This window comes from Canis lupus, chromosome 6 (assembly GCF_011100685.1).
Source record: "Canis lupus familiaris isolate Mischka breed German Shepherd chromosome 6, alternate assembly UU_Cfam_GSD_1.0, whole genome shotgun sequence".
Taxonomy (NCBI): domain Eukaryota; kingdom Metazoa; phylum Chordata; class Mammalia; order Carnivora; family Canidae; genus Canis; species Canis lupus.
In genome coordinates, this window is record NC_049227.1 from 18,508,719 (window position 1) to 18,531,891 (window position 23,173).

Here is a 23,173-nt window from a genome sequence, read left to right on the forward strand (position 1 = left end):
GACGCCTCGGACCGGCCTAAGAGGGGCGCACGCGGGTTTAGACGTGGGATTTCTTTGCACTAGACTCCGCCCACGGGCCCCAAACGGCGGAAGAACCGCGCGCCCCGCCGTGACACCTCACTCTGCGGCGGAGGCATCCCGACGCTTCGCCGCCGGCGTAGGCGGGGCGGCCGGCTCTTCCTTCCTCACGGCTACTTGGGCTCCTCCCCCCGCGCTTCACACGCTCATTGTGAAGCGACAGCGGCAGCCAACCTCTAGGGCTGTCTGAGACCTAGAGACCCGAACCCCTTGGCGCGCGTGAGCGCCCGCGCCGCTCCTTCCGCACCCCAGGGGCCGGGGGCGCGCGCGAGACTCGCCTTTTTATTCCCCGCTCCGGCCCGGAGCCAACCGCCCCGGCGCGCGCGGACCTCTCGCGCCGCCGCTCCCTCCTCCCCGCCCCTCCCCCGTCGGGAGCTCCCGCCCGCGCGCTCCTCCTCCTCCCCTTTCCCCGGCGACGCGCACGCGCGCCAGGCCGGCTCGCGCCCTCTCGCTTTCCTCCGGCCCGCGAGACCCCCCTCCCCTTCCGCCTCGCGGCGCTTCCTCGCGCCGCGGTCTTCTCTATCCACCCCCGACATCGCGGGGCTCCCCCCGCGCCCGCCAACGGCGGGTCCCCGGCTTCCCGAGCCCCCTTGCTTCCCGCGCTCTCCGGCGGGGGCCTAGCCCCGGCCTCCTCTCTCCCTCCCTTCCCCCTAATTCCCCTTCCGGACGCTGCCATCATGTTGAAGCCTCAGCCGCCACAACAGACCTCCCAGCCCCAGCAGCCGCCCCCCACGCAACAGGCCGTGGCCCGCCGGCCTCCCGGGGGTACCAGCCCTCCCAACGGCGGCCTCCCGGGGCCCTTGGCCTCCGCCTCGGCTCCCCCAGGGCCTCCCGCGGCCGCTTCTCCCTGCCTGGGGCCTGCAGCCGCCGCCGGGAGCGGGCTCCGCCGGGGAGCCGAGGGCATCTTGGCGCCGCAGCCGCCGCCGCCGCAGCAGCAACATCAGGAGAGGCCAGGGGCAGCGGCTATCGGCAGCGCCAGGTGAGGAGGGGTGGGCTTCCGGGCGCTGGTGCCGAGGCTGCGGGGCGGCGGCGGCGGCGGCGGCGGCTCCGGCCCAGCGGCCGGGACCCGAGGACCCTGCGCGAGGCGGGCACCCAGTCCGGCCACCTTGGCGGGGCGCCGGGGGGGAGTGGGGAACTCCCGCGAGGCTAGGGGCGGGCCCCCTCCGGTCCTAACAGGTCGGAGGGAAAGGGTCCCCGCGCGGCCACCGGGACATTTGGGGGCCGTGCTCAGCTCTCAGAGCCTCGTTGGGCCTCGGGGCTCGGGCCCTAAGGGCAGGCGGGGCGCATCCCCCCAGCGCCGTCAGAACGAGGCTTTGGGGGGGCGAAGAGGTGATCGGGGTCCCCGGCTCCATTACCACGAAGGGTCTCGCGGTCCCCGGCTTCAGCCAATAGGGAGTCAGCTGCGGGAAGGGGTCCCCGGCCGTAGCCAATGGAGGGGGGCGCGCGGCCCACAGTTTGGCCAATGGGGAGGGAGGGACTTGGGAGCAGGTTGCTACCTCCCCGTTCCCGGTCTGGCCAGTAGGAGGGGAGCGGGGTGGGCGGGGGGACGGAAGGAGGGACGCCTGGGAGGACTGCGGGCTGGGAACCTCCAGCGCGCGCGCGCTCTCCCCGTACGTGCGCGCGGATGCTCTGTCTCATGACCCGGGCGTTCGTGAGCCGAGGGTAACCTATAGGGCAGGGTTCGGAAGTGTGCGTGGACGGGTTCGCCTGGTGTTTGTGGATGAGTCGTGGACACCGCACTCGGTTTCTTCTGTGTGTGGGTTAATGGAATTGAGAGTGGCGGTACACGCAGGCGCAGTGGGTTCTGGTCGCGGGAGGGGGGATTTTGGAGGCCCGTGGGCTTTACTGCGCAGGCGCGAACCGGGCGAGGCCTCCCCGTGGATGGCTTTTGCGGCTGCGCTGTCCCCCAGCCCCGCCAACGGCCCCCTCATCGCCCTCCTCAACCGCCGGTTACATCAGCCAGCGAGGAGCAGGGTAACCAGGCGATCGGTGACCCCTCCTGGAGTGGGTGGTATTGAGTAAAAGAGGTCGAGAAGGGTGGGTTGTAAAGGGAGTACCCTCCTCCCAGACTTTGGGGCGTAGGGCTGGTGAAAATGATTGTCTTTTCTGTTTGAGAGGTAACGTACCTGAGCTAGGTGGTTCTGAATCTGCATTCCCTGAGCTTTCACCTCTATGTCTAGGGTGGATTGTTGGTTAACGACTACTGTAGCATTGCTTTCTTGGAAGCATGAGGCCCTGGTCTCTTGGAGAAAGTGAGAAGGTTGTGAATTGACAACCGTTGTTGATCAAGGTCTTATTTTTAGTGGCATTTGGTGGAACGTGTTTCCTGACTTTTACTGTCTATGCCTTTCTTCCTCTGAGAGGTGAGAACTTGAAAATCTTGTTGATTAATTGGTTGGTAGTCTAAATTATTTTCTCAGGGTATGTGGTTCTAGGAAACCGAGTTCTTTGAAATTAATTCTATAAGACGGATTGAATGTGGTTAAGTAACTAGTTTCTCGTTTCCTTTCTCACAGGGGACAAAGCACAGGAAAGGGACCCCCACCATCACCGGTGAGTGCCACCCCTCACCCCCAAAGTACAGAGGAACGTGTGGGGATATAGGACAGATCATGTGCACAAATAGTTGGGCTCAGAAGAGCTGGGGCCCAGCACATACAAAGTGGGTGTGAGTGGAGTGTGGGTATTCAGAAGGAAGGTGAAGTGCTGACTAGCTCTTTTATGTTATTGATAGGTGTTCGAGGGTGTCTACAACAATTCCAGAATGCTGCATTTTCTTACAGCTGTTGTGGTAAGTTGGTAGCTAAACCCTAGGTTGTTTGAGACGAGTAAAGCACCAGTTTGCTGGAGACACTTTTTTTTTTCTCCACTCTTCCAGGGCTCCACTTGTGATGTAAAGGTGAAGAATGGTACCATATATGAAGGTATCTTCAAGACTCTGAGCTCAAAGGTTAGTGTACTCAAAATAGTTTATTTTTGGAATTTCATGGGAGGAGGAGGATGAAATAAGCTTACTGGAGATGTGAGTTGAATAGCATTGGACAGCATTGTGTTACTCATTTCTGTAGCTCTGTGCCAGAGTGGTGCTGGAAGCAATAAGAAATGTGGGTTGGAAGTTTGAGGACTGGGTACTTTAATGTTAAAATACTTAGTCCTGGGCTGATGTTGAGAAGGCTGTTTGTGAGAGATAGTGTGGTGTTGGGACAAGGTTGGAAAGAGTAAAAGAAAAGTAGTCATATTTTTACCATCACATTTCCTGATATTGACCCTTTACTATTCGGGAATGGGACTTTTATAGTTTGAACTAGCAGTAGACGCTGTACACCGGAAAGCATCTGAGCCAGCAGGTGGCCCTCGTCGGGAAGACATTGTAGACACAATGGTGTTTAAGCCAAGCGATGTCATGCTTGTCCACTTCCGGAATGTTGACTTCAATTATGCTACTAAAGGTATTGGGTTTTTATGTCAGACTAGAGGGCAGAGAGCAATTACATAATGACTTTTTTTTTTTTTTTTTTTCCTTTCCCCTTTACCATCTTTTTGTCTGAGGAGATGGGCTGGATTTTTCTTCTTGAAAATATGTCTTGATGTCTAAGTTACAGTGGGATGAATTTCTGGCCTGTGTTGCTATTCTTCATGTTTTCCTTGCTTTGTTTTCAACTCCTTCCTCTTGATCTCTTAAGATGAGTCTTGTGCTGCACCCGCCACATTCTCCCCTCCCCCAACCCTGACACACTTTTCTCTGCTCCCCAACTACTTACTGGGGGTGGGAGTGTTGGAAGAAGGCTGTGAAAGAATCCCCTGACTCCTGATCTTTGACTCTACCCCCACAGACAAGTTCACTGATTCAGCTATTGCCATGAACTCAAAGGTGAATGGGGAGCACAAAGAGAAGGTGCTTCAGCGCTGGGAAGGGGGCGACAGCAACAGCGATGACTATGACCTCGAGTCTGACATGGTACAGCCCCCCTTCCCTGAGAACCTGAGAGCAGGGCACTCTGCTGCCCGAGTGTGGGTTGTTGACCATGATGTCACTCTTGAACCAAGAGTGCTTCTGGGGAGGGAGAGAAAAGTCTTTTACTGTTGCCCATTGATGGCTGTCAGGTTCCAAACAAAAAGCTACAAAAAAATAATAGCAAAAATTTGTATTCTCCCACTATCTCTGATTGACAGCTATTAGCATTTGCTTGAAGATTTTTTTTTTCTTCAATTTAACAAAGCATAAGCAAGATTGTGGACCATGTAGACCCATATACCTTCTAAAAACAAATACTTTGCATCATTTAAAAATTCTTATGAGTTAATGCATTGTTACACTTTATTTCATTTGCACAAGAATTTGTTTTCCCTGCTTGTTTTTGAATTTTCATGTTGGTGTATAGTTCTAGTTACTGCTTTTAACTTCCATCTACTTGTGCTTATATGTGTACACATACATGTATATACAACAAAACGTGTTTATCTTTTTGTTTACTGATTGGTACTTGTTGCCATTATTTTGCTGTTAAAAATAGTGCCTTACTGAACTTAAGAATGTGTGTCCCCATGTACACCTATGCCAAATTTTTCTAGCACATAAACCCGGAAATGGATTTGTTAGGTCTTAAAACTTTGGTTTTACTTGTTGCCAATCTGTGCTACAAATTGGTAGTACTGTTGATATTTCTACCAGCCTTGTTCCTTCCTATTTTTCTATTCTTGGTGTGGTCAGATTTGTATGTTTTTCAACCGGGTGTTGGAGAATGACAGGTCATTGTTGTTTTCCTTGCTGAGTTTTAAAAACATTCTCCTGCATCCCTCCTCAGTCCAACGGATGGGACCCCAATGAAATGTTCAAGTTCAACGAGGAGAACTATGGTGTGAAGACCACCTATGATAGCAGTCTTTCTTCTTACACGTGAGTGTCTTGGTACTTGCCACATGGTGTAGTTTGAGGCATGGGGTCATGGCATTTGTTCATGCTTTTCTGGGTGTCCAGGTTGCCTTTACCACACTCCTGGTCTGCTTTATGTGTAATTGTCCTCTCAAAATATCAGGCCATCTCATGGGTAGAATTAGCTGCTGCTTGTCCATTCATCCATACTTTTCCTCTAGAACTTAACCCATGCTTAGATAATACTCTTCTAGTTCAGAGAGAGGCCTTGTTGCCCCTCCTGGGACCTAGTAGGTGCCCATTATATGTGTGCTGAGTTGCTGGAGGGCTTAAACATCTGTATACTTGAGCTGCTGATAGGACTGGCAAATGTTTTTCCTTTCTCTTCTCTTCTCTTGTCCCCTGACACTGGGGTGGTGCTGGTCTATGGTGATCCTCTCAGGGTACCCTTGGAGAAGGACAACTCGGAAGAGTTTCGTCAGCGGGAGCTGCGTGCAGCCCAATTGGCTCGAGAGATTGAATCAAGCCCCCAGTACCGCCTGCGGATCGCCATGGAGAACGATGATGGACGCACTGAAGAGGAGAAGCATAGTGCAGTCCAGCGGCAGGGTTCAGGACGAGAGAGCCCCAGCCTGGCATCTAGGTGATTGCTGGGGACAGCCTGGTGTGTTTGGGGTTCTGGATGCTCCAGGGATTGGGCCAAGAGCTTTGTATGCTCCAATTTAAGCTTCACGGCCATGTGAGATGTAGGTTAGTACATAGTTACTCCCAATTTGCAGGTTTAAGAATGGAGGCCTCCAAGGGAGTGACCAGCGGAGGACGCTCCGTGTCCACGCTCAGCCCCACGCCGGCCCTTCCCGCTGGGCCTTGGGGGGAAAAAAATGGAGGCCTAGAGCAGATGAGTAACTTTCCCAAAGTAACAAAACTAAAACTTACAGATTAAGGGAAAAGTATTGAGTTTTGATAGTCCTTTTTTTTTTTTTTTCTCTGCACATTCATCCATATGTGTACATCTGCTTTAAAGTAAATGAAATCAAAGCGTACATGATGTTCAATAACTTGTAAAAGCTGTACTTTGAACTACGCTGTGACTCTATCTTTCTCATAGGTGAGGAGTGGTAGAACTGTGGAGGTTGGTCAGGTCAGCATTGAGGCAACCTAAGGTCATAAGCTTATAGCTACAGAGCATTTAACCAGAACAGATCTTCAAGCGGGGTAGTGCAAAAAGCTGGAACTAGGCTCTGTGTGTGCATGTGTGCACGCATGCATGTGTGCGTGTGCACTTTTAGAAGGAAAGGTTTCATCTTCCAAAATGTGTGGGGTTTATGACTAATTGACCATACTTGAACTCTCTCCCTTAGGGAGGGAAAATATATCCCTCTACCCCAACGAGTTCGGGAAGGTCCTCGGGGAGGAGTTCGATGCAGTAGTTCCCGGGGTGGCCGGCCTGGCCTTAGCTCTCTGCCGCCTCGTGGCCCTCACCACCTTGACAGTAGCAGTCCTGGCCCAGGTTCTGAGACACGTGGTATCAATGGAGGTGAGTTATCAAGCAAGCAGGCTTTTGTTAAGGGGGTAGAAAAGAGGAAAGGAAGGGAGGTGTGGGAAGGATCCTTGAAAGGGTACATGATCGGGCTGGAAGGGTGATGTGTTGGTGATAATGTAATAGCAGATACTCTGCCTCTTTTTTCCCATCTTTAAAAAAAAAAAAAAAAATTAGGCCCTTCCCGCATGTCCCCTAAGGCACAGCGGCCTCTGAGAGGTGGTGCCAAGACTCTGTCTTCACCCAGCAGTAGGCCTTCTGGAGAAGCTTCTGTTCCACCTCCTCCTGCAGGTAAAATTTCAGTGTTATATATGAAGAAACAAATTGGTGGGGGGCTGTAAGTATCAGTTATGGGAATACTGAAATGGGAGACAGTTTCAAGATACGAGTTGTTTTTTTTTTTTTAAGATTTTATTTATTTTAATCATGAAAGAGCGAGAGAGAGAGAGGCAGAGGGAGAAGCAGGCTCCATCCAGGGACCCCGATGTGGGACTCGATCCCGGGTCTCCAGGATCACACCGTGAGAGAGAGGGAAAGAGAGAGGCAGAGGCACATGCAGAGGGAGAAGCGGGCTCCATGCAGGGACCCCGACGTGGGACTCGATCCCGGGTCTCCAGGGTCACGCCCTGGGCCAAAGGCGGCGCTAAACCGCTGGGCCACTGGGACTGCCCCAATATGAGATGTTTTATAGGGGCTTGGATTTATGCTTTTTTAGGAAAGAATTTATTTCCCTCATGTAGAAATGCCAGCACAGCAATCCATGGCTTGCATTTGGCTGGCAGATGTTTTTTGTTAGTTGTCAGGATGCCTGGCTGGCTCAGTCATGGAACATGTGATTCTTGATCTTAAGGTCGTGAGTTCAAGCCCCACATTGGGCCAAGTCTCCTTAAAAAAAAAAAAAAAAAAAAAAAAAAAAAAAGTCAAACTTAGCTATCAACATTTTAAAACAGGTTTCAAACAGGAGACAAAATTTCTGGTTTCTTTGGAAATACAGAAAGTTCTTTTAAAAAAAAAAGTTCTGCAAACACTGAACGTATTCTGACAGCATGATCCTAGTTAGTTGGGGCTGCTGAGTTGTGACTGCCTTTATAAACATTCCGATCTCTTATAGTGCCCAAGAGTCTATCTTACCTGTATTTGTCACCTGTCTGTTCTCTTGGGCATTTAGGTTTGTGACCTTGCGTATAAAAAAAAAAAAGTGGATAAACTTTCCTTGTGTTTCTGATGGGTTTCCTATGCCCCTTACTCATTGACCAGCAGTAACCATCGTACAGCTTTCCCTTTTCTTGCAGTGGGCCGGATGTACCCCCCGCGCTCTCCCAAGTCGGCTGCCCCTGCCCCAATCTCAGCTTCCTGTCCTGAGCCCCCCGTCGTCGGCTCAGCAGTACCGACCTCTTCAGCTTCCATCCCTGTGACGTCATCGGTTGTGGATCCTGGGGTAGGCTCCATTTCCCCAGCTTCTCCAAAGATCTCATTGGCCCCCACAGATGGTAAGAGCCAACTGGATGAGGGCTTGTGGACAGTGTGAAGTGTGGTTCTGGACAGAAGGACCTTCAGGCATGTGTCTTGTCTTGCTCAGTAAAAGAACTTCCAGCCAAGGAACCTGGGAGAACTCTGGAGTCCCAGGAGCTGTCCCGGATAGCTGGGAAAGGTGAGGATTTTGTTTTCTGAGGTGTAATGTCCCTTTGATTAGGAGAGCACTTCAGATAGTTAAGTGTCTGCCTTCGGCTCAGTCATGATCCTAGGGTTTTGGGATTGAGCCCCGCATCGGGCTCCCTGATCGGCAGGGTCTGCTGCTCCTTCTCCCTCTGCTCCTTCTCCCTGCTTTTGCGCACGTGTGCGCGCGCTCTCTCTCTCTCTCCTCTCTTTCTTTCTCGCTCTCTCCCCTTCTCTCTTTCTCTCTCTCTCTCTAAGAAAATGAATAAAATCTTTAAAAAAAGGTAACGAGAGTTGTGGGGGTTCAGAAACAGCGTGTGGTTGGTTGTGTGATCCTGATTTGCTTTATAGAACTCGTGAGGGTTTTTTTCTTGTTTTCTTTGTCCTTTGGGGTACTGGCATTGTTACCACCTTTTAGAAGAGAAATGTGTATTTTTTCCTTTTTCCCTGTTTGTCCTAGTCCCTGGCCTTCAGAATGAACAGAAACGCTTTCAACTGGAAGAGCTGAGAAAGTTTGGGGCCCAATTTAAGGTGAGGAGTCTGAGAAAGAGCCAGGGTTGTTAGGATGAAGGTGGTAAGGGGGCTTATAGAAGAGGCGAGGCACAGGACTAGGACCAGGGGGGATAGATGAGAGCAAGGATGCAAGAAGGGAGGCCAAGCCTGGGGTCCAAACCAGCTGTCTGAGTACTCTATGCGTGCTGCTTTCCTTCCAGCTGCAGTCCAGTAGCTCCCCTGAGACCAGCCTGGATCCTTTTCCTCCCCGGATCTTAAAGGAGGATGCCAAAGGGAAAGAGAAGGAGGTTGATGGTCTGTTGACTTCAGAGCCAGTGGGGTCCCCGGTCTCCTCCAAGACGGAGTCTGTATCGGATAAAGAGGACAAGCCGCCCCTGCCACCAGCAGGAGGCACTGAGGGGCCAGAGCAGCCCCCGCCACCTTGCCCAAGCCAAACTGGCAGCCCCCCAGTGGGCCTCATCAAGGGAGACGACAAGGATGAGGGCCCGGTTGCTGAGTGAGTAGGATGGGGAGCTGGGTGGGCATTAAGGGAGAGGAGCCCTTAATGAAGGGCTGTGAAGATTGACTTTCCTCTTTCCTCACAGACAAGTGAAGAAATCAACACTGAACCCCAACGCCAAGGAGTTCAATCCCACAAAGCCTCTGCTGTCTGTGGTGAGATGGGATGGGAAAATGAGGACTGGTTTCCTGAGAGGCTTGAGAGTTGGGGTGATAGAGCATGGGGGAGGGGCTGTGAAAGTTGGGCTACTCTGGGGAAAACAGGTGTGACGCTTGGGAATGAAGGGTCATGATATTTCTGAGGAGTGTTTATATGTTTCTCCCTGAGGTTTAGGGGGTTCAGCTCAAGGAAAATGTGAGTTGGGGTAGTTAAGTGTGGATTTCATTCAGGCCCCTGATTTGGTTCGAACTCCTGTGCTTAAAAAAAAAAGCTTGGTGATCATGGAAAAACTATTTAACTTTTTTGCCTTGGTTTCCTCACCTATAATTTGAAAATGCCCGTCTCCTGGTGTCCAATGTGAGGCTTAACCAAGATGCAGGGTGGAATGCATCTGGCATGCAGCACTGTGAATGCTGTATTGCTGTTTAGGCACTGGAGGGGCATACGAAAAGCAAAATTACGTGTCTTCCGTTGTCTCTTACAGAATAAATCGACCAGTACCCCAACTTCTCCGGGGCCCCGAACTCATTCAACTCCCTCTATCCCGGTGCTGACAGCAGGCCAGAGTGGGCTCTATAGCCCCCAGTACATTTCTTACATACCTCAGATCCATATGGGACCAGCTGTTCAGGTAAGAGAGACTGAGCCAGGTCTGGAATAAGGCTCAGTTGGGCTGGTGAGGACCAGATGAGGTCTGTTCTGGGCATTTGTGAGCAAGGTATTCAGCTTCATCTGTGTTCTTGTCCCTAGGCACCTCAGATGTATCCATATCCTGTATCCAACTCTGTGCCTGGACAGCAGGGCAAGTACCGGGGAGCAAAAGGTGAGCGGAGTTCGCAGGCTGGTTGGTGGGGCTGCCCCATTTATTGCCTCCAGATGGAGCTTGAGCTTGGCACTCTTTCCCATATCCCAGGCTCCCTGCCCCCCCAGCGCTCGGACCAACACCAGCCAGCCTCAGCCCCTCCGATGATGCAGGCCGCCGCTGCTGCTGGCCCACCTCTGGTGGCTGCCACACCTTACTCTTCCTACATCCCTTATACCCCGCAGCAGTTCCCAGGCCAGCCTGCCATGATGCAGCCCATGGCCCACTACCCTTCGCAGGTGACCGAGGCACAGGGAGGATGTGGGGGTGGGGTGGGGAACAGAGCTAAGGATCACATCTGTCCATCATCCAGACTCAGTTGGCTGAGAGAGGCCAGCAGTGTTCTGGGTGTCAGACTTGGGCTTCAGTCCTCACTGTGGTAGGACTTGTAGCAAGGTGCTGCTGTTCTTTGCAGTAGAGATAAAATAGTTATCTCCTTGTTGGGGTCACTGTGAATGTTATAAAGGAGTGGTTGTGACAAGGCCAGAATTGTGCTGTACTCGGGTTCTCAGGTGGCAGGATGTGCTGACCACTTCTCTCTTGCCCCTCCAGCCGGTGTTTGCCCCCATGCTTCAAAGCAACCCACGCATGCTGACTTCGGGGAGCCATCCCCAGGCCATTGTGTCGTCCTCCACTCCTCAGTACCCTTCTGCAGAGCAGCCCACCCCCCAAGCCCTCTATGGTGAGTTCTGTGTCCTTCTTGGACTGTGCTCCTTAGCTGCCTCCAGTGTGCTTAGCACTGATTCTCTCCCTCTTTCCTGCTGTAGCCACTGTTCACCAGTCCTATCCACACCATGCCACGCAGCTCCATGCCCACCAGCCGCAGCCGGCCACCACGCCTACTGGGAGCCAGCCGCAGTCCCAGCATGCGGCCCCCAGTCCCGTCCAGGTGCCTGCCCTGGGAGATCCTGAGTGGTCCGGGCAGAAGGGGGTAGCTGGAAGAGGGGGTTGGAGCCCCAGGGGGAGGTTCAGGGTCAGTGGGTGGTAGCCCTGGCACCTGAGGAGCGGGGTGGCACTCACCCTTCCCCTCCCCCTAACAGCACCAGGCGGGGCAGGCCCCACACCTGGGCAGTGGACAGCCACAGCAGAATCTGTACCACCCAGGGGCCCTGACAGGCACGCCGCCTTCTCTGCCACCGGGACCTTCTGCCCAGTCCCCTCAGAGCAGCTTCCCCCAACCAGCCGCTGTGTATGCCATCCATGCCCACCAGCAGCTGCCCCACGGCTTCACCAACATGGCCCATGTTACCCAGGTAAGAACCCAAGGAACTTATTTCCTGTGCTTCTGTTTTGCTGTCAGGACTCAAGACCCAGGCCTGTCCTGTTGTTCAATCCTTGGTGTTCCTTTCCTGAGTGCTCTTAACACCGGCATTCTCAGAGCCCATGTCTAGCTTCTGGGTTGCTCACAGCTGTTCTCATTCTCTACAGGCCCATGTCCAAACTGGAATCACAGCAGCCCCGCCCCCTCACCCTGGGGCTCCCCACCCGCCCCAGGTGATGCTGCTGCACCCACCCCAGAGCCATGGGGGCCCCCCCCAAGGCGCGGTGCCCCAGAGTGGGGTGCCTGCACTCTCAGCTTCCACACCCTCACCCTATCCCTACATCGGACACCCCCAAGGTGAGCAGCCTGGCCAGGCGCCTGGATTTCCAGGAGGAGCCGATGACAGGATTCGTGAGTTCTCGTTAGCTGGGGGAATTTGGCATGGAAGAGCTGATGGGCTGCAGGTGGGGCAGGATGCACGGGTTCTGGGAGGGGAGTGAGGGGTCTTGGAGGCAGGGCTGTCCCACAGGGCGCCCGCCGACCTGCACCTGTCTGTGAAGTATGTAGGGTGGGCAGAAGCCACAGTCGCCGCCGCCAGGGGCTTGCTCCTGGCTCTGTCCTTTGCTTCCCTCCGTCCTCGCTCAGTTGTGATCCAGCAGCCCCCCTCCCCACTGCCTCCCCAGCTCTCAGTGACCCCGACTGTCTCCTGACTTAGCCGAGGTAAGGTCAGCGCAGCAGACAGGGCCAGGCTGGGGTGTGGGGGGCTGAGCTGGGCACATGAGTAAGGGCTCTGGCTCACTGGGAAACAGCGATTGATCTGTGCTTCTGACAGCCCCATGAGACACCTTGAGGAGGCCGCTCCTACCCAAACACTCCCCCCACACCCCACACTGGACGGCATTGGATGAAGGGACAGCTGCTTGGGTTCTAATGCTCCTGCTCTCTTCTCTTTCCCCTCCAACCAGTTCAATCTCATCCCTCCCAGCAGCTCCCCTTCCACCCCCCGGGGAACTGAAGATTGTCCTGGCCGCGACCTGAGACCTCCATGAGTGGAGGGAAGAGTGATCTATGTCTCTTCCCCCAAGCAGCTCGGACCAGTCCCAGCTCCCCAATCCCCCCTTTCCCCTGGGGGAGCTGGGGAATTCCTGCCAAGCACCTTGAAGGGGAGGGGCCTCAAGTGGGCAGGGCCAGGGTCCAGCGGGGGTGGGGGGGTTCCTGCTCTGCCCCTGCCCGTCCCCACCCCATCTTGCCCTCCCATCCTCTCATCTATCCCCCGCTGGAGACGGAAGATCTTTTATTTTCTATTATTTATAACCTCAGACTTGGGCCCCTGTTTCTTTCTTCCCCATTAACTTGAAGTGACCTGTGTGAGAGACAGACAGACAGATGCCCCACAAGGATGGTTGGACAAGGACTTTTACTTTTTATTACATAAAAAATATTAAAAAAAAATTAAAAAAAATAAAATTTTAAACTAACTTAACCTGCCTGTGGTTTCCTCTGGAGAACAGAGTGAGGATGGTAGCTGTGAAGTCTTCGGAGGACTGAGGTAGCCCCCAGCAGTGGGGAGAATGTGGCAGTACGGTCTGAGGATGCTTGTCCTGTCACTGCCACGGGTCACCCAGCTTCCCAGTGGCTTTATTCTTGGATGCTGGCCTCATCCTGAGGTACGATTTCAAGTTTTTATTGCTAGTGTGAGTACTTACGAATTTCATCTACCTCTGCACTGAAAAGTGGTTTTGGCTGCTGGAAACAGCCTACAGGATGCATAGCTGGGAGGTGTGGTGTGTTGGTGGGTGTTGTGAAGATGAGCCCATTGGCAGAAGAGGGGAGATGGCTGGGTTGAGGAGCCTGGTTTAGGGGAGCAAGAAACTAAACCAGGGCCTAAATGGCACAAAAGAGCTAGGTTTGGGAATGTGGAAGTGATAGGTTGCAGAAGTGTTCGGTTATTCCCAAGGAAACAGGTTGCAATTTTTACTGTGTCCTGGCCTCGGTTTTCTTGTCTTTTAAGTGAACATCATTTTGCCCTTAGAGCATCAAGGGGACAGGGCTGGTATTCATGGGTAGGTAGAGGTGTTTCAGCTGAGACCAAAGCCAGAGAAGAGGAGCTGAAAGCAGGGCAGGAAAAGTAAAGGTTGCATCACATCACGGGGAAGAGATCCAGTGTGAGTCTGAAAACATAATTGGTGGCTGTGATGTGGGAGGGAGAGGGTATATAGAGATAGAGGAAAACAAATGTGCAGGGTTGGGGTCCCCAGCGGAAGAGCTCAGGGGCTGGCACTAGGGGCAAGGGGGCAGCAGGAAAGTCACCTGGGGTCAGGATGGCTCAGGTGCAGATGGGACTGCAGTGCTTTTGGGTGGCCTTGAGGCTCACGGGAAGGTCCCTGCCTTCATGCAGTCAGAAGTCCCACAAAACTTCAGCTCACCTCAGAAGCTGAGGAAGGAGAGTAAAGCAAACCTGCCCTGTTGCTGGATAGTCTTTTGTGAAGCTTTTGTCCTTTGTTTAGCCCACCTCTCTGCCTGTGCTGTAAAGTCACAGATTTCAGTTGTGACTCAAAACAGCTCTTGGGTTGGGCCTACAAGCCTCCCCTTTCTGGGTGGCTAGTCAGTGCTGAATATGCTCATTTGTCAGGAAGTAAGGTTGAAAGGGGTGCCCTGCCCTTTAATCCCTGCTGAAAGTTAAGCTTTTTTGTTTTTGTTTGGGGTCAGCATCCTGGCCAATCGTTTCAAGTTTTAAATACATACGCATTCCCATCCTTACTTTAATTTTAAATCTCAGTACATGTTCAAAATGAAACCTTCACTTTATTATTTCTCAATTCTGTGTCTGAAATGGTAGGGGGATAACCTACACAGACTTACCAGGTTCCTCCTTTTAAATGCAGGGTGTTGGTTCTAGCAGTGAGCTACAGTTACCACTGTCCTAAAGCTTAGACAAGGGTAGGTAGATGTTAAGAGCCTCAGTAACTACTACGAGAGGAGAGGTGGGCTTGGCACCTCAGCTGAACACGCGCTGGCTCCAAAGGATAAGTCCCCAGTGTCTCCCATAGGACAGCCAACAATCCAACCACAGTATTTTGCTAGGCAGCCACAACTAACTTCAATAGACCAACTGTGCTCCTTTTCTCAAGTCATTCGTAACAGTTGTGACAGCATTAAGACACGAGCTTTTCCAAACTACCAGAGATGAATTGAGGGATCTCACAAGCTCACATGTCCCCAGCTCCATGTTTAAGTTGGAGAGGATGGGGGAGGGAGAAACAAAGGACACAAGACACACGGCGTCCCTCACTATTCACAGAACAGTTTATTGACCTACCTCACCTGGCAGGCCCTGGGGCCCCTCCTGACCAGGGAAGGGTCAGTCTAGCTGCACCGCTGGGCTGTAACCCACGCTCTGGGGAGGGAGCATCAGAGCTAGGAGAGAATGCTGGGCGGTGTGGCCTTCCAACAACAGAGCCAGAGCAGAGGCCAGACTCAACTCCACTTGAGGTTCTTGTCTTCCTCAGTCATGGCTGGTGTCTCGGTAACCAGGCCTGTGCCAATGGTCCGGTTGCCATCTCGCAGGGTGAAACGCTGGCCTTTCTCTAAGATCATGGGCTGCCTCAGGATTAGGCTGAGCTTCAAGTCCTCCCCGGGCATAGCAAGCTCCTGGCGGGGGCAGAGACAGGGTTCATGCATGGCCCTCAGGACACCTTCCCAACTATTTGCTGCCTACTAGAGTTAAAAGCAATTGACTTTAAATTTTTAAAGTTCTAGGAAATGCAGCAGGGCGGTGTGTGTGTGTGGGGGGGGTGTCTTTCTGGGGACAGCTTCACCCCAGCTGCCAGGCAGATACAAACAGCATATATGGTGACAGAAAAGGATAAGGTGACCAGTGTCCTAAGGTTCCTTCTTGAAAGTCCAGAAAACTTTGGGTCATGCAGCTTTCTTAGTCACAAAACTTTTCTGAGCCATTATGTGTAGCGGAACTCTCAACAGGGAGAATCCTTTTCTGGAAGATCTTTGTACAGATAAATAAATGATAGGCCATGCTAAGTTTTTCACTGGCCCAGGGAATACTGGGTGGAGATTCTCACTCTAAACCCACCCAGCCACCTTTCCATCACTGGCTTTATACCAATCAAGGAAAAGTCACCCATGTTGTCACATAATTGGAACTGTGAGTAGATAGAGCTGATAACGAAGAGTGTCTCTTCTACTTCTTCACATTCCCTGTACCCACCATACCTTCCCTGGTGGCAAGATAACCCGACAGGCCATGTCCCAAGTCAGGGAGAACATGACAGGCATGAAGTGGGACACAAAAGGCTTATGGCGGCCACCCTCTTCTTTGCTGAGGATATAAACCTGCAAGAGAGAGAACAAGGGTGAAGCTATGCTTGGTTGGAAAGACTGCCTCTGCATGGGGCAGTTTGGCTCAGCACTGCCCATCCTCATTGGGAGCCCTCCCTCACCTGTGCCTCCACCTTCTGGTGGGGCTGGATGGATCCTGGCTTAGCCATGACCAGGCCACGCCTCAGGTCCTCCCGCTTCAAGCCTCGGACCAGGGCCCCCAGGTTGTCGCCTGCCTCTGCCCTCTCCAGACTCTTGTGGAACATTTCAATACCTAGGAGGGAGGCGAGACAAGGGAGGAGGGTCTAGGGCAGAGGGAAGGCACAAAGGATCTGCAAGGGAAATCCTGGAGCCAGACCCTGGGTCCCAAGGCATCTTTCCCATACCTGTTACCACAGTGCGAATGTTCTTGCTATGTCCCAGGAACTCACACTCATCTCCCTTCTTCAAAATGCCACGCTCTAGTGTACCTGTCACCACCGTGCCCCGGCCTGGAAAAAAATAGGACAGGACATCAGGTATTCTGGATCAGGCTATAGCTAGAGAAGGGTGCAAGTGAACAGGGTCCTCACCAGGAATAGAGTAAATGGACTCTACAGGCAGCAGGAAAGGCTTCTCCAGGTCTCGGGTGGGTACTGGGATGTAAGTGTCCACAGCATCCAGCAGCTTCTGCACAGACTTCACGCCTAGCTCGGGGTCTCGTTGCTATGGGGGGAGATGACAGGATTCTGAAATTGTCATTCTGTTCCTCTTACTAAGAGATGCTCCCCAGACTCAAAGCAAAGCTCTGGACACCCATCCAGCCCCATCCGATGCCAGTAACAGCCCTTGCCTGACCCCCTCCCCCCCCCCCTCACCTCAAGGGCACAGAGGGCAGAGCCTATGATGACGGGGGTCTCTTCCCCTTTGTAGCCAAACTCAGTGAGCAGTTCCCGGATCTCCAGCTCAACCAGCTCCACCATCTCAGGGTCTTGGACAGCATCTGCTTTGTTTACGTACACCACAACATGCTCTACTCCAATCTGTGGATGGCAAAGAGAGAGAAATAGTATCCTGAATGGACCCAATTTCCCACTCTTTCTCTTTCCACCCCTCCCCAGGCTCTTGAGTACCTGTCTGGCCAGAAGCAGATGCTCTCGGGTCTGGGGCATAGGGCCGTCATTGGCCGCCACCACCAGGATGCAGCCATCGAGAGGGGCGGTGCCTGTGATCATATTCTGAGTAGGAAGAGAGGAAACAACAGCCCAGTTCAAGGACCCCCTCACCTCAGCTCCAAATCCGTCTAACCAAGCACAGCAGTTAGGAATGGAGGCCCACCTTTTTCTGCTATCTCCTTACCACCCACTTTGAGTGGCTATGCCCAGAAATCCAGGACCTCAACCCATGCACCCTGAATATCCTAACCTCTCCACAAGTCCAACATTTTTTCTGGTGGGAGACAGCCCCTGACCCTGTACCCAGCAACACTCACCTTAACGTAATCTGCATGACCTGGGCAATCTGTGTGGGCATAGTGGCGGGCAGCAGTGCTGTACTCGACGTGAGCCGCGTTAATTGTGATTCCTCGGGCTCGTTCTTCAGGGGCATTGTCAATCTCTTCATATTTCTTAAACTTGGCTCCACCTCCCTCGGCTAAAACTAAGGGGAAGGAGAAGAATAAGCCTCTCAGATGAAGTACCAGAGGTAAGGAGGCAAGGCTTAAGCCACACCGAGTCCCTCCCACCTACTATACAAAAGGACCGTCGGCCAGAATAATGTGTCCATGACACACCCTCAGCTCCTGCAGTGGGTGTAACTCGGGTCAGAGGGAAATGTAACAAGGCCTCATGGTCCAGCCCTGCGACTTCTCTAGGGTAAAGCACCCTCTGCCTACAGGGTACTGGCCACGACAAGAGAGAGGCCATTCCGGCTCCCCAGCTTATGCATCACAAAATCTTTCACGTTCAGGAGAAATGTGTTTCCCGCATCTTGCAATCCACTGCCCGCAGGGTTCTGGCTCCTGGGGCCACAACACTTCCAGCAGCACCTCCCCAGCTCCAGGTCTCTCCTGCTGGGCGGGCGCTTCCGGACGCCCCCGACCCATCCCCGCTTACTCTTGGTGATGGCCGCGGTCAGTGTGGTCTTGCCGTGGTCCACATGGCCGATGGTGCCCACGTTCACATGGGGCTTGTCGCGCACATAGGTCTTCTTGGCCTCCACGGCCAGGCCACGGCATAAGCGGGGCAGGGCTGGGGCCTTCAGCGGCCGCAACAGACCCTGCAGCAGGGAGGTCGGGCCGGCGCCGAGACCTGCCGGGGCAGAGGCTGGGAGTCAGGGCGCGGGTCCGATCCCGGCCGCTCGCGACAACCCCCACGTGGCCCCGCGCCGCCATGGCCTTCCCCGCCCCCTCACCGCTCAAGAGGGGCGTCGCGCGCAGCAGGGTGGTGGCCGCCATGGTGGTCGTACTCGAGCCCCGAGTGCCGGGTCCCGGGCGCCCGCGCGTGCTGAAAGGGAAGGGCACGGGGGACTGGAGGTCACTTCCGGCGGAAGTGAAGGCCCAGAGCACAAGTCTGGGTCTCTCTAGCCTCCAGTCTTCATGGCCATCATACGACTTCCGGGCGTAGGACCCAAGACAAGGCCGGGAAGGTGCCGGTGTCTCGAGGGCGGGGAGGGAGGGAGGTTTCCGCAGCGCCCTCGGGCCTCGCGTGCTGATGAGGGCAAAGCGGTTGTCTCTGGCGGCGACGTGGAGCGTCCGGTCTCTCCCCAGCGCCGCGGAGGCTCACGGGCGTTGTAGTTCCCGGGGCGGCGCGCTGTGTTTGCGCGGGGCCTGGGAGTCAGGTAGGGCTAGGCGGGGTCGGGAGCGAGGGGGCCGGCCTCCAGGAGCCCGAGGCGGCGGCCAGGGCCCGGGCTGCTCGGGGGCGTTCTGGCCCAGAGCCCCCGGGAGGCCGACGCACCGCGCGGGTCTGGCGAGAGATCTGGCGGCCGTTGAGCCGCCGCTGGAGGTAGGATCAGGCCCTGCGGCCAGGCTGAGACACACGGGCCTGGAAGCCTTTCGCGGGTAGCGCGCAAATGTGACCCATCTCTCCGCTGAGCCTTTGTTTTCTTATCTGTAAAATGGGAACAGTAGTATCTACTTCGTGGGGAGATTCTGACATCTGGCCCTGAGAGGAAATGAGCTGGACAGGAGGCAGCAATGAGCCCAGGGGCCTCCGGGCCCCACAGTCCTTGACCCTCAAATACCCGCCCTCGGGCTCACAACCTGCGGGGAGAGACAACTTGGCCGTCCACCCCTGGGGCCCCCCAGCAGGCCAGAGACTAATTCCCTTGATCGCTACCCAGTTAACGCAGATGGTACCGAGGTGAGGGACCCGCCGCAGGTGCCCATACCCGCAGCCTGAGTCTTTCTTGTTCCTGCAGTGTCCCCAGCACCAAACATAGGGTGGGGCACCCAGTGAGCGCTCAGGAAACTTCTGTTGACTGAACAAGTGAGTGCAAACCTCGCAAATGACCTTTAACTTTCACCTCCATCATCTCATCACCCTGGGATGAGAATGGCAGTGCTTAACCCAAATGGTGTTTCCCAAACTCATCAGATCCTAAGACTCCACCCATGGTTTTTGTTTCAAATAGATCCCCTAATTCCTCCCTTGAAGATTATAATTCAGGAGGGTCTGAGCACAGACAGGGAAACTATTTATTATACCACACGCTGTTTCCCACGCTCCAAAACTCAGAGCTAGAGCTTTGTGTGTGTATCAGGCATTGTGCAAATGCTTCGTATAGGCTCACATTCAAGGCACCCATGTTGCCCTGTGTGATTGGAGCCATTATTTCCCCCATTTTACAGGTGAGAAAACTGAGCATCAGGGTGATTTAGGAACTCAATACAGCTAACCTCCAAAAAAGTGTGCACTTAACCACTGCCTGGTACTGGCATTGAGCTGTCAATCTACTCAGATAAAATGAAGAACTTGCTAAGACTTCTGTCCTCCTGGCCCTCCAACCCGTCAACTCTGCTTTGGAAGGGCTGGTGCCATAACTAAAGGCTTTCTTTGTCTTTATTCTGTACCTTTGTCACTCCACTTCTAGGAATTTCTCCTAAAACACTACCTGCCACTATCAGAATGTAAGATTTTGGGGGGAGGGAGTGGCACTTGAACAAATGCTTTCTGTTTTAGTGGTACTGTGTTTATTTGAATGTGTGTTAATTTGGAGGAAAAAAACTGGGATGGCAAATACTGAGCTTAAAAAATGAGTCAGGGATCCCTGGGTGGCTCAGCGGTTTGGCGCCTGCCTTTGGCCCAGGGCGCGATCCCGGAGACCCGGGATCGAATCCCACGTCGGGCTCCCGGTGCATGGAGCCTGCTTCTCCATCTGCCTGTGTCTCTGCCTCTCTCTCTCTCTCTGTGACTATCATAAATAAATAAAAATTAAAAAAAAAGAAAGAAAAAATGAGTCAATTTTTAAAAAAATGAGTCAATTTAAGAAACTATGTGGTAGATGATATGGGTAGTGTAACTATATGGCAGATTTGGGGGGCAGATGGTATACGGATGACTGAAATTTGAGAAACAGCAGCCGCTGGAAAGGAGTCCAAAGGAAGAAGACTTTTTGTTGTTGATGAGCTGTTGACTGTGGCATCCTCTGTAAAAGTTGGATTCCTTGATTTACGAGTAACAGAATTTACATTGGCTGGTTTACACAGAAGAAGGATTTGTTTAACTGTTTGAGTTAGCTTACAGAATTGTGGGACAGGCTAGAAAAATTACTACCAAGCCACAGAACTGAATCTGACTTGGCAAGAGAAGCGCTGCTCTCGCTACTGCCACCAAACGCAAAAGGCCAGGACTTTGACTTATCTGTGCCACCTACTTGCTCATGGCACTGAAGCCACGTCTACATCAAGAAAATGACCTTCCCTTCCGACCCTCCTGCCCCCCAAAGTCAGGCACATTCAAAACCTCCTTTGAATGCGTCTGATTGGAGAAGTCTAAATCATCCTGTGTCTGTGTCAGAGGAGTCTGAGAGAGCTGGCTTCACTTTGATGCTGGAGAACAAGAGTGCTAGCAGGGAATTTCCCCAGGTGTCAGCCTTGCCCAGTGAACCCAGATGTCCTGCATGTGGATGTGGGAGCATGAATCTGGCATAGCCACTAGATGACATAGTAATAGAGGGGGCTCAGAGTTGCAGAGACAAGGGGAGCCAACCGCCTGAAAAAATGCTTGTGAGCAGTGCCAAGTGAAGAAGGAAGGCTGACTGCTGGAGAAACACAGCATGTGGGGGTTGGCGAGGGTTAGGGTTAGAGGAAGAATGGGGAGTGAGGGGATGAACAGCAAAGGAAATGGGAAAAAAATCAGGACTTTAGGAGGCTGTGAATTTGCTTAGAGAAACATTTTTCTCTTTCAGACGTGAGTTTTTGAGTGATTATAAAGACTTTTTTGTGCAGAATCTTGAACTCTTTAAAAAGATACTCTTGAAAAAAAAAAAAAAGATACTCTTGAAATCAAATGGCAAATCACAGGCCAGGAGTCTGTGCGTTTGAGCTCATGCTTAACGGCCATTTTTCCATCTTCCTACACACAGGGTCTCGAGTCTGCTCAAGGTGGCCCTTTTCCCAGTTCTGAGAATAAATCCTGACAGGTCTCGTCTACTTCTGGTGGTCCCATTCTCTTTGCCAGGGGCTTTGTTTAGGGTTGGGTGTGTGACTTTCTTGGGGCCGGTGATTGGTAAGAGGAGATCTGCTTTGGGGGGCTTCCAGGAAAGGGCCCCTCACTCTGAAGGAGACACCAAAGAGATGGACTGCCTTCTGATTCTGGGTGTTGCTGGGTGGGTCTGGACGCACACTGGACCAAACCTGGAACTGCTCTGCCCATCATATTTCCAGTCAGTGATGAAGCCGAGATCCAGAAGAGGGCAAAACAGGATTTTAGAAGACTGGACTCCTTGTGAAGACGAATGTCATTATTTAAGCCAGACTGTGTCACAGTTTTCTGTTTGCATTCAAATACCTCCTAACAGATAATCTGTCTTACTGCACTTGATACCCTGAGACATGTTTCTTGGTTTCACTTGTCTGAGACAGAGTGGCCTGAGTAGGGCAAGGAATGGATTTCCTTTCTGTCTGTATCCTCCGCTTGGCCACTGTAGGGCTCTGGTTGATTGCGCTTGAACTATTAATGAGCCTTCCAAACTAAAGGGTGCCACCATGTGGTGTGTATAGACCAAACAATCACGTCTAAAACAGAACCCTTCATTCTCTCCCAAGCTCTGCTTGCACATCTGAATAAAAGGTGCCACCTTTCTAACTTCCCCTCAAGCCCAAAGTCTAACCCATTTACTCAGGCCTGCTGGTTTCGTCTCCAAAATTATCTCAGATGTGACCATTTCTGTCTATCTCCACTGTCAACCCTGTGGTTCATTCTGGGATCATCTGTCACCTAGGTTAGTTCACAACCTCTACAGCTCCTGTTCTTCTCAATAGCTGGCAAATCCATCCTCCACCCAGTCCTCAAATCAGCCTTTAAAATGTGGATCAGAAGGGGCTCAGTTGGTACAGCATGCAAGTTTGTTTTGTTTTGTTTTTTCAGATTTTTTATTAGAGAGAGAGCAGGGGCAGGGAGGTGGAGCAGAAGGAGAGGGAGAAGCAGGCTCCGTGCTAAGGAGGGAGCCTGTTACAGGACTCAATCCCATGACTGGGATCCCATGACCTAAGCCAAAGGCAGATACTTAACCAACTGAGCCATCCAGGCACCCTCAGCATGTGACTCTTGGTCTTGAGAATGTGAGATCGAGGCCCACCCATGTAGAGATAAGTAAATAAAATAAAAATAAAGATTGCCTTTCAAATTTAAATAAGTTAATTAATGTGGATCAGAAATTAACCCTCCCCTTGTGATTCCTTACTATACTTAGAATAAAATCCCAATTCCTACTTTAAATGGGAAAATTGTATGGCAGATGAACTGTATCTCAATAAAGTTGTATAAAAATCCAAACTCCCCCTGTGGCCCACCTCTTTGACTCCATCTAGTATGATTTTCCTCACTCCCAGCCACACCGGCCATCCTGTTCTGCAAACATCCCACCACTGTTTCTACCTCAGCCTTCCCTGTCCCTGTTGTGTTCTTCAATGTAGCTTTCCCCAGGGCTGTTTCTTTCACCATTCAGGTCTACCTCAGATACCACCTCTTCTGTCCAAAGTAGCTCCTAGCCATCCTCTTACCAATGGTCCTCTGTGATTTTCTTCATAGCACCTAAATGTCTAAAACTGTCTTAATAGTTTGCTTGTTGGTTGGTTTCTGGGGTTGTTGCTGTTCCCTGTCTCACCAGATCATGACAATCAGAGCTTTTTTTTTTTTAATTCTGCGAACAGTGCCTGACACTCAGGTGAAGAAGGATTTGTTGAAGCAGCTATGTGT

At 52.5% G+C, this 23,173-nt stretch overlaps 2 protein-coding genes and 1 long non-coding RNA gene across 24 annotated transcripts; 2 read left to right on the forward strand and 1 right to left on the reverse strand.

Moving 5' to 3' along the window:
- The first annotated feature begins 618 nt into the window (after window positions 1-618).
- On the forward strand, window positions 619-12,908 carry ATXN2L (ataxin 2 like). 21 transcript variants are annotated; one of them, XM_038539933.1, is made up of 24 exons: window positions 756-1,057; window positions 2,595-2,631; window positions 2,813-2,869; window positions 2,957-3,028; window positions 3,377-3,527; window positions 3,912-4,036; window positions 4,884-4,975; window positions 5,394-5,594; window positions 6,313-6,488; window positions 6,669-6,782; window positions 7,766-7,981; window positions 8,071-8,142; window positions 8,608-8,678; window positions 8,861-9,156; window positions 9,245-9,314; window positions 9,803-9,949; window positions 10,069-10,141; window positions 10,232-10,419; window positions 10,733-10,862; window positions 10,948-11,069; window positions 11,221-11,433; window positions 11,609-11,852; window positions 12,002-12,161; window positions 12,430-12,908. In XM_038539933.1, exons 1-23 carry the CDS (start codon window positions 756-758, stop codon window positions 12,154-12,156), a joined length of 3,324 nt encoding a protein of 1,107 aa, XP_038395861.1. In that variant the 3' UTR covers window positions 12,157-12,161; window positions 12,430-12,908. The 21 variants fall into 21 exon arrangements, with proteins under 21 accessions (XP_038395860.1, XP_038395880.1, XP_038395879.1 ...); XM_038539931.1 differs by having other exon boundaries at window positions 12,407-12,893; XM_038539947.1 differs by having other exon boundaries at window positions 11,609-11,798; window positions 12,125-12,161; window positions 12,407-12,893.
- A 1,817-nt stretch (window positions 12,909-14,725) lies between these two features.
- Window positions 14,726-18,365, reverse strand: TUFM (Tu translation elongation factor, mitochondrial). The gene is made up of 10 exons (XM_038539953.1): window positions 18,168-18,365; window positions 17,870-18,064; window positions 17,248-17,414; window positions 16,889-16,993; window positions 16,634-16,798; window positions 16,349-16,481; window positions 16,163-16,267; window positions 15,899-16,050; window positions 15,672-15,791; window positions 14,726-15,092 (listed from the first exon to the last, which is right to left on the reverse strand). Exons 1-10 carry the CDS (start codon window positions 18,208-18,210, stop codon window positions 14,919-14,921), a joined length of 1,359 nt encoding a protein of 452 aa, XP_038395881.1. The 5' UTR covers window positions 18,211-18,365; the 3' UTR covers window positions 14,726-14,918.
- A 247-nt stretch (window positions 18,366-18,612) lies between these two features.
- On the forward strand, window positions 18,613-21,270 carry LOC111096259. 2 transcript variants are annotated; one of them, XR_005360755.1, is made up of 2 exons: window positions 18,613-18,757; window positions 19,603-21,270. It is a non-coding gene; the product is annotated as an uncharacterized LOC111096259 (long non-coding RNA). The 2 variants fall into 2 exon arrangements; XR_005360754.1 differs by lacking the exon at window positions 18,613-18,757 and adding an exon at window positions 18,764-19,240.
- The last annotated feature ends 1,903 nt before the right edge of the window (window positions 21,271-23,173 follow it).

Coding starts and splice junctions, on each gene's coding strand:
- ATXN2L (XM_038539932.1), top strand. CDS start 756: ATGTTGAAGCCTCAGCCGCCACAACAGACCTCCCAGCCCCAGCAGCCG. Junction 3,029..3,376: donor TCAAGACTCTGAGCTCAAAG/GTTAGTGTACTC, acceptor GGACTTTTATAG/TTTGAACTAGCAGTAGACGC. Junction 5,595..6,312: donor AGCCCCAGCCTGGCATCTAG/GTGATTGCTGGG, acceptor TCTCTCCCTTAG/GGAGGGAAAATATATCCCTC.
- TUFM (XM_038539953.1), bottom strand. CDS start 18,210: ATGGCGGCCACCACCCTGCTGCGCGCGACGCCCCTCTTGAGCG. Junction 18,065..18,167: donor CGCGACGCCCCTCTTGAGCG/GTGAGGGGGCGG, acceptor CTGCCCCGGCAG/GTCTCGGCGCCGGCCCGACC. Junction 17,415..17,869: donor GACCGCGGCCATCACCAAGA/GTAAGCGGGGAT, acceptor CCTTCCCCTTAG/TTTTAGCCGAGGGAGGTGGA.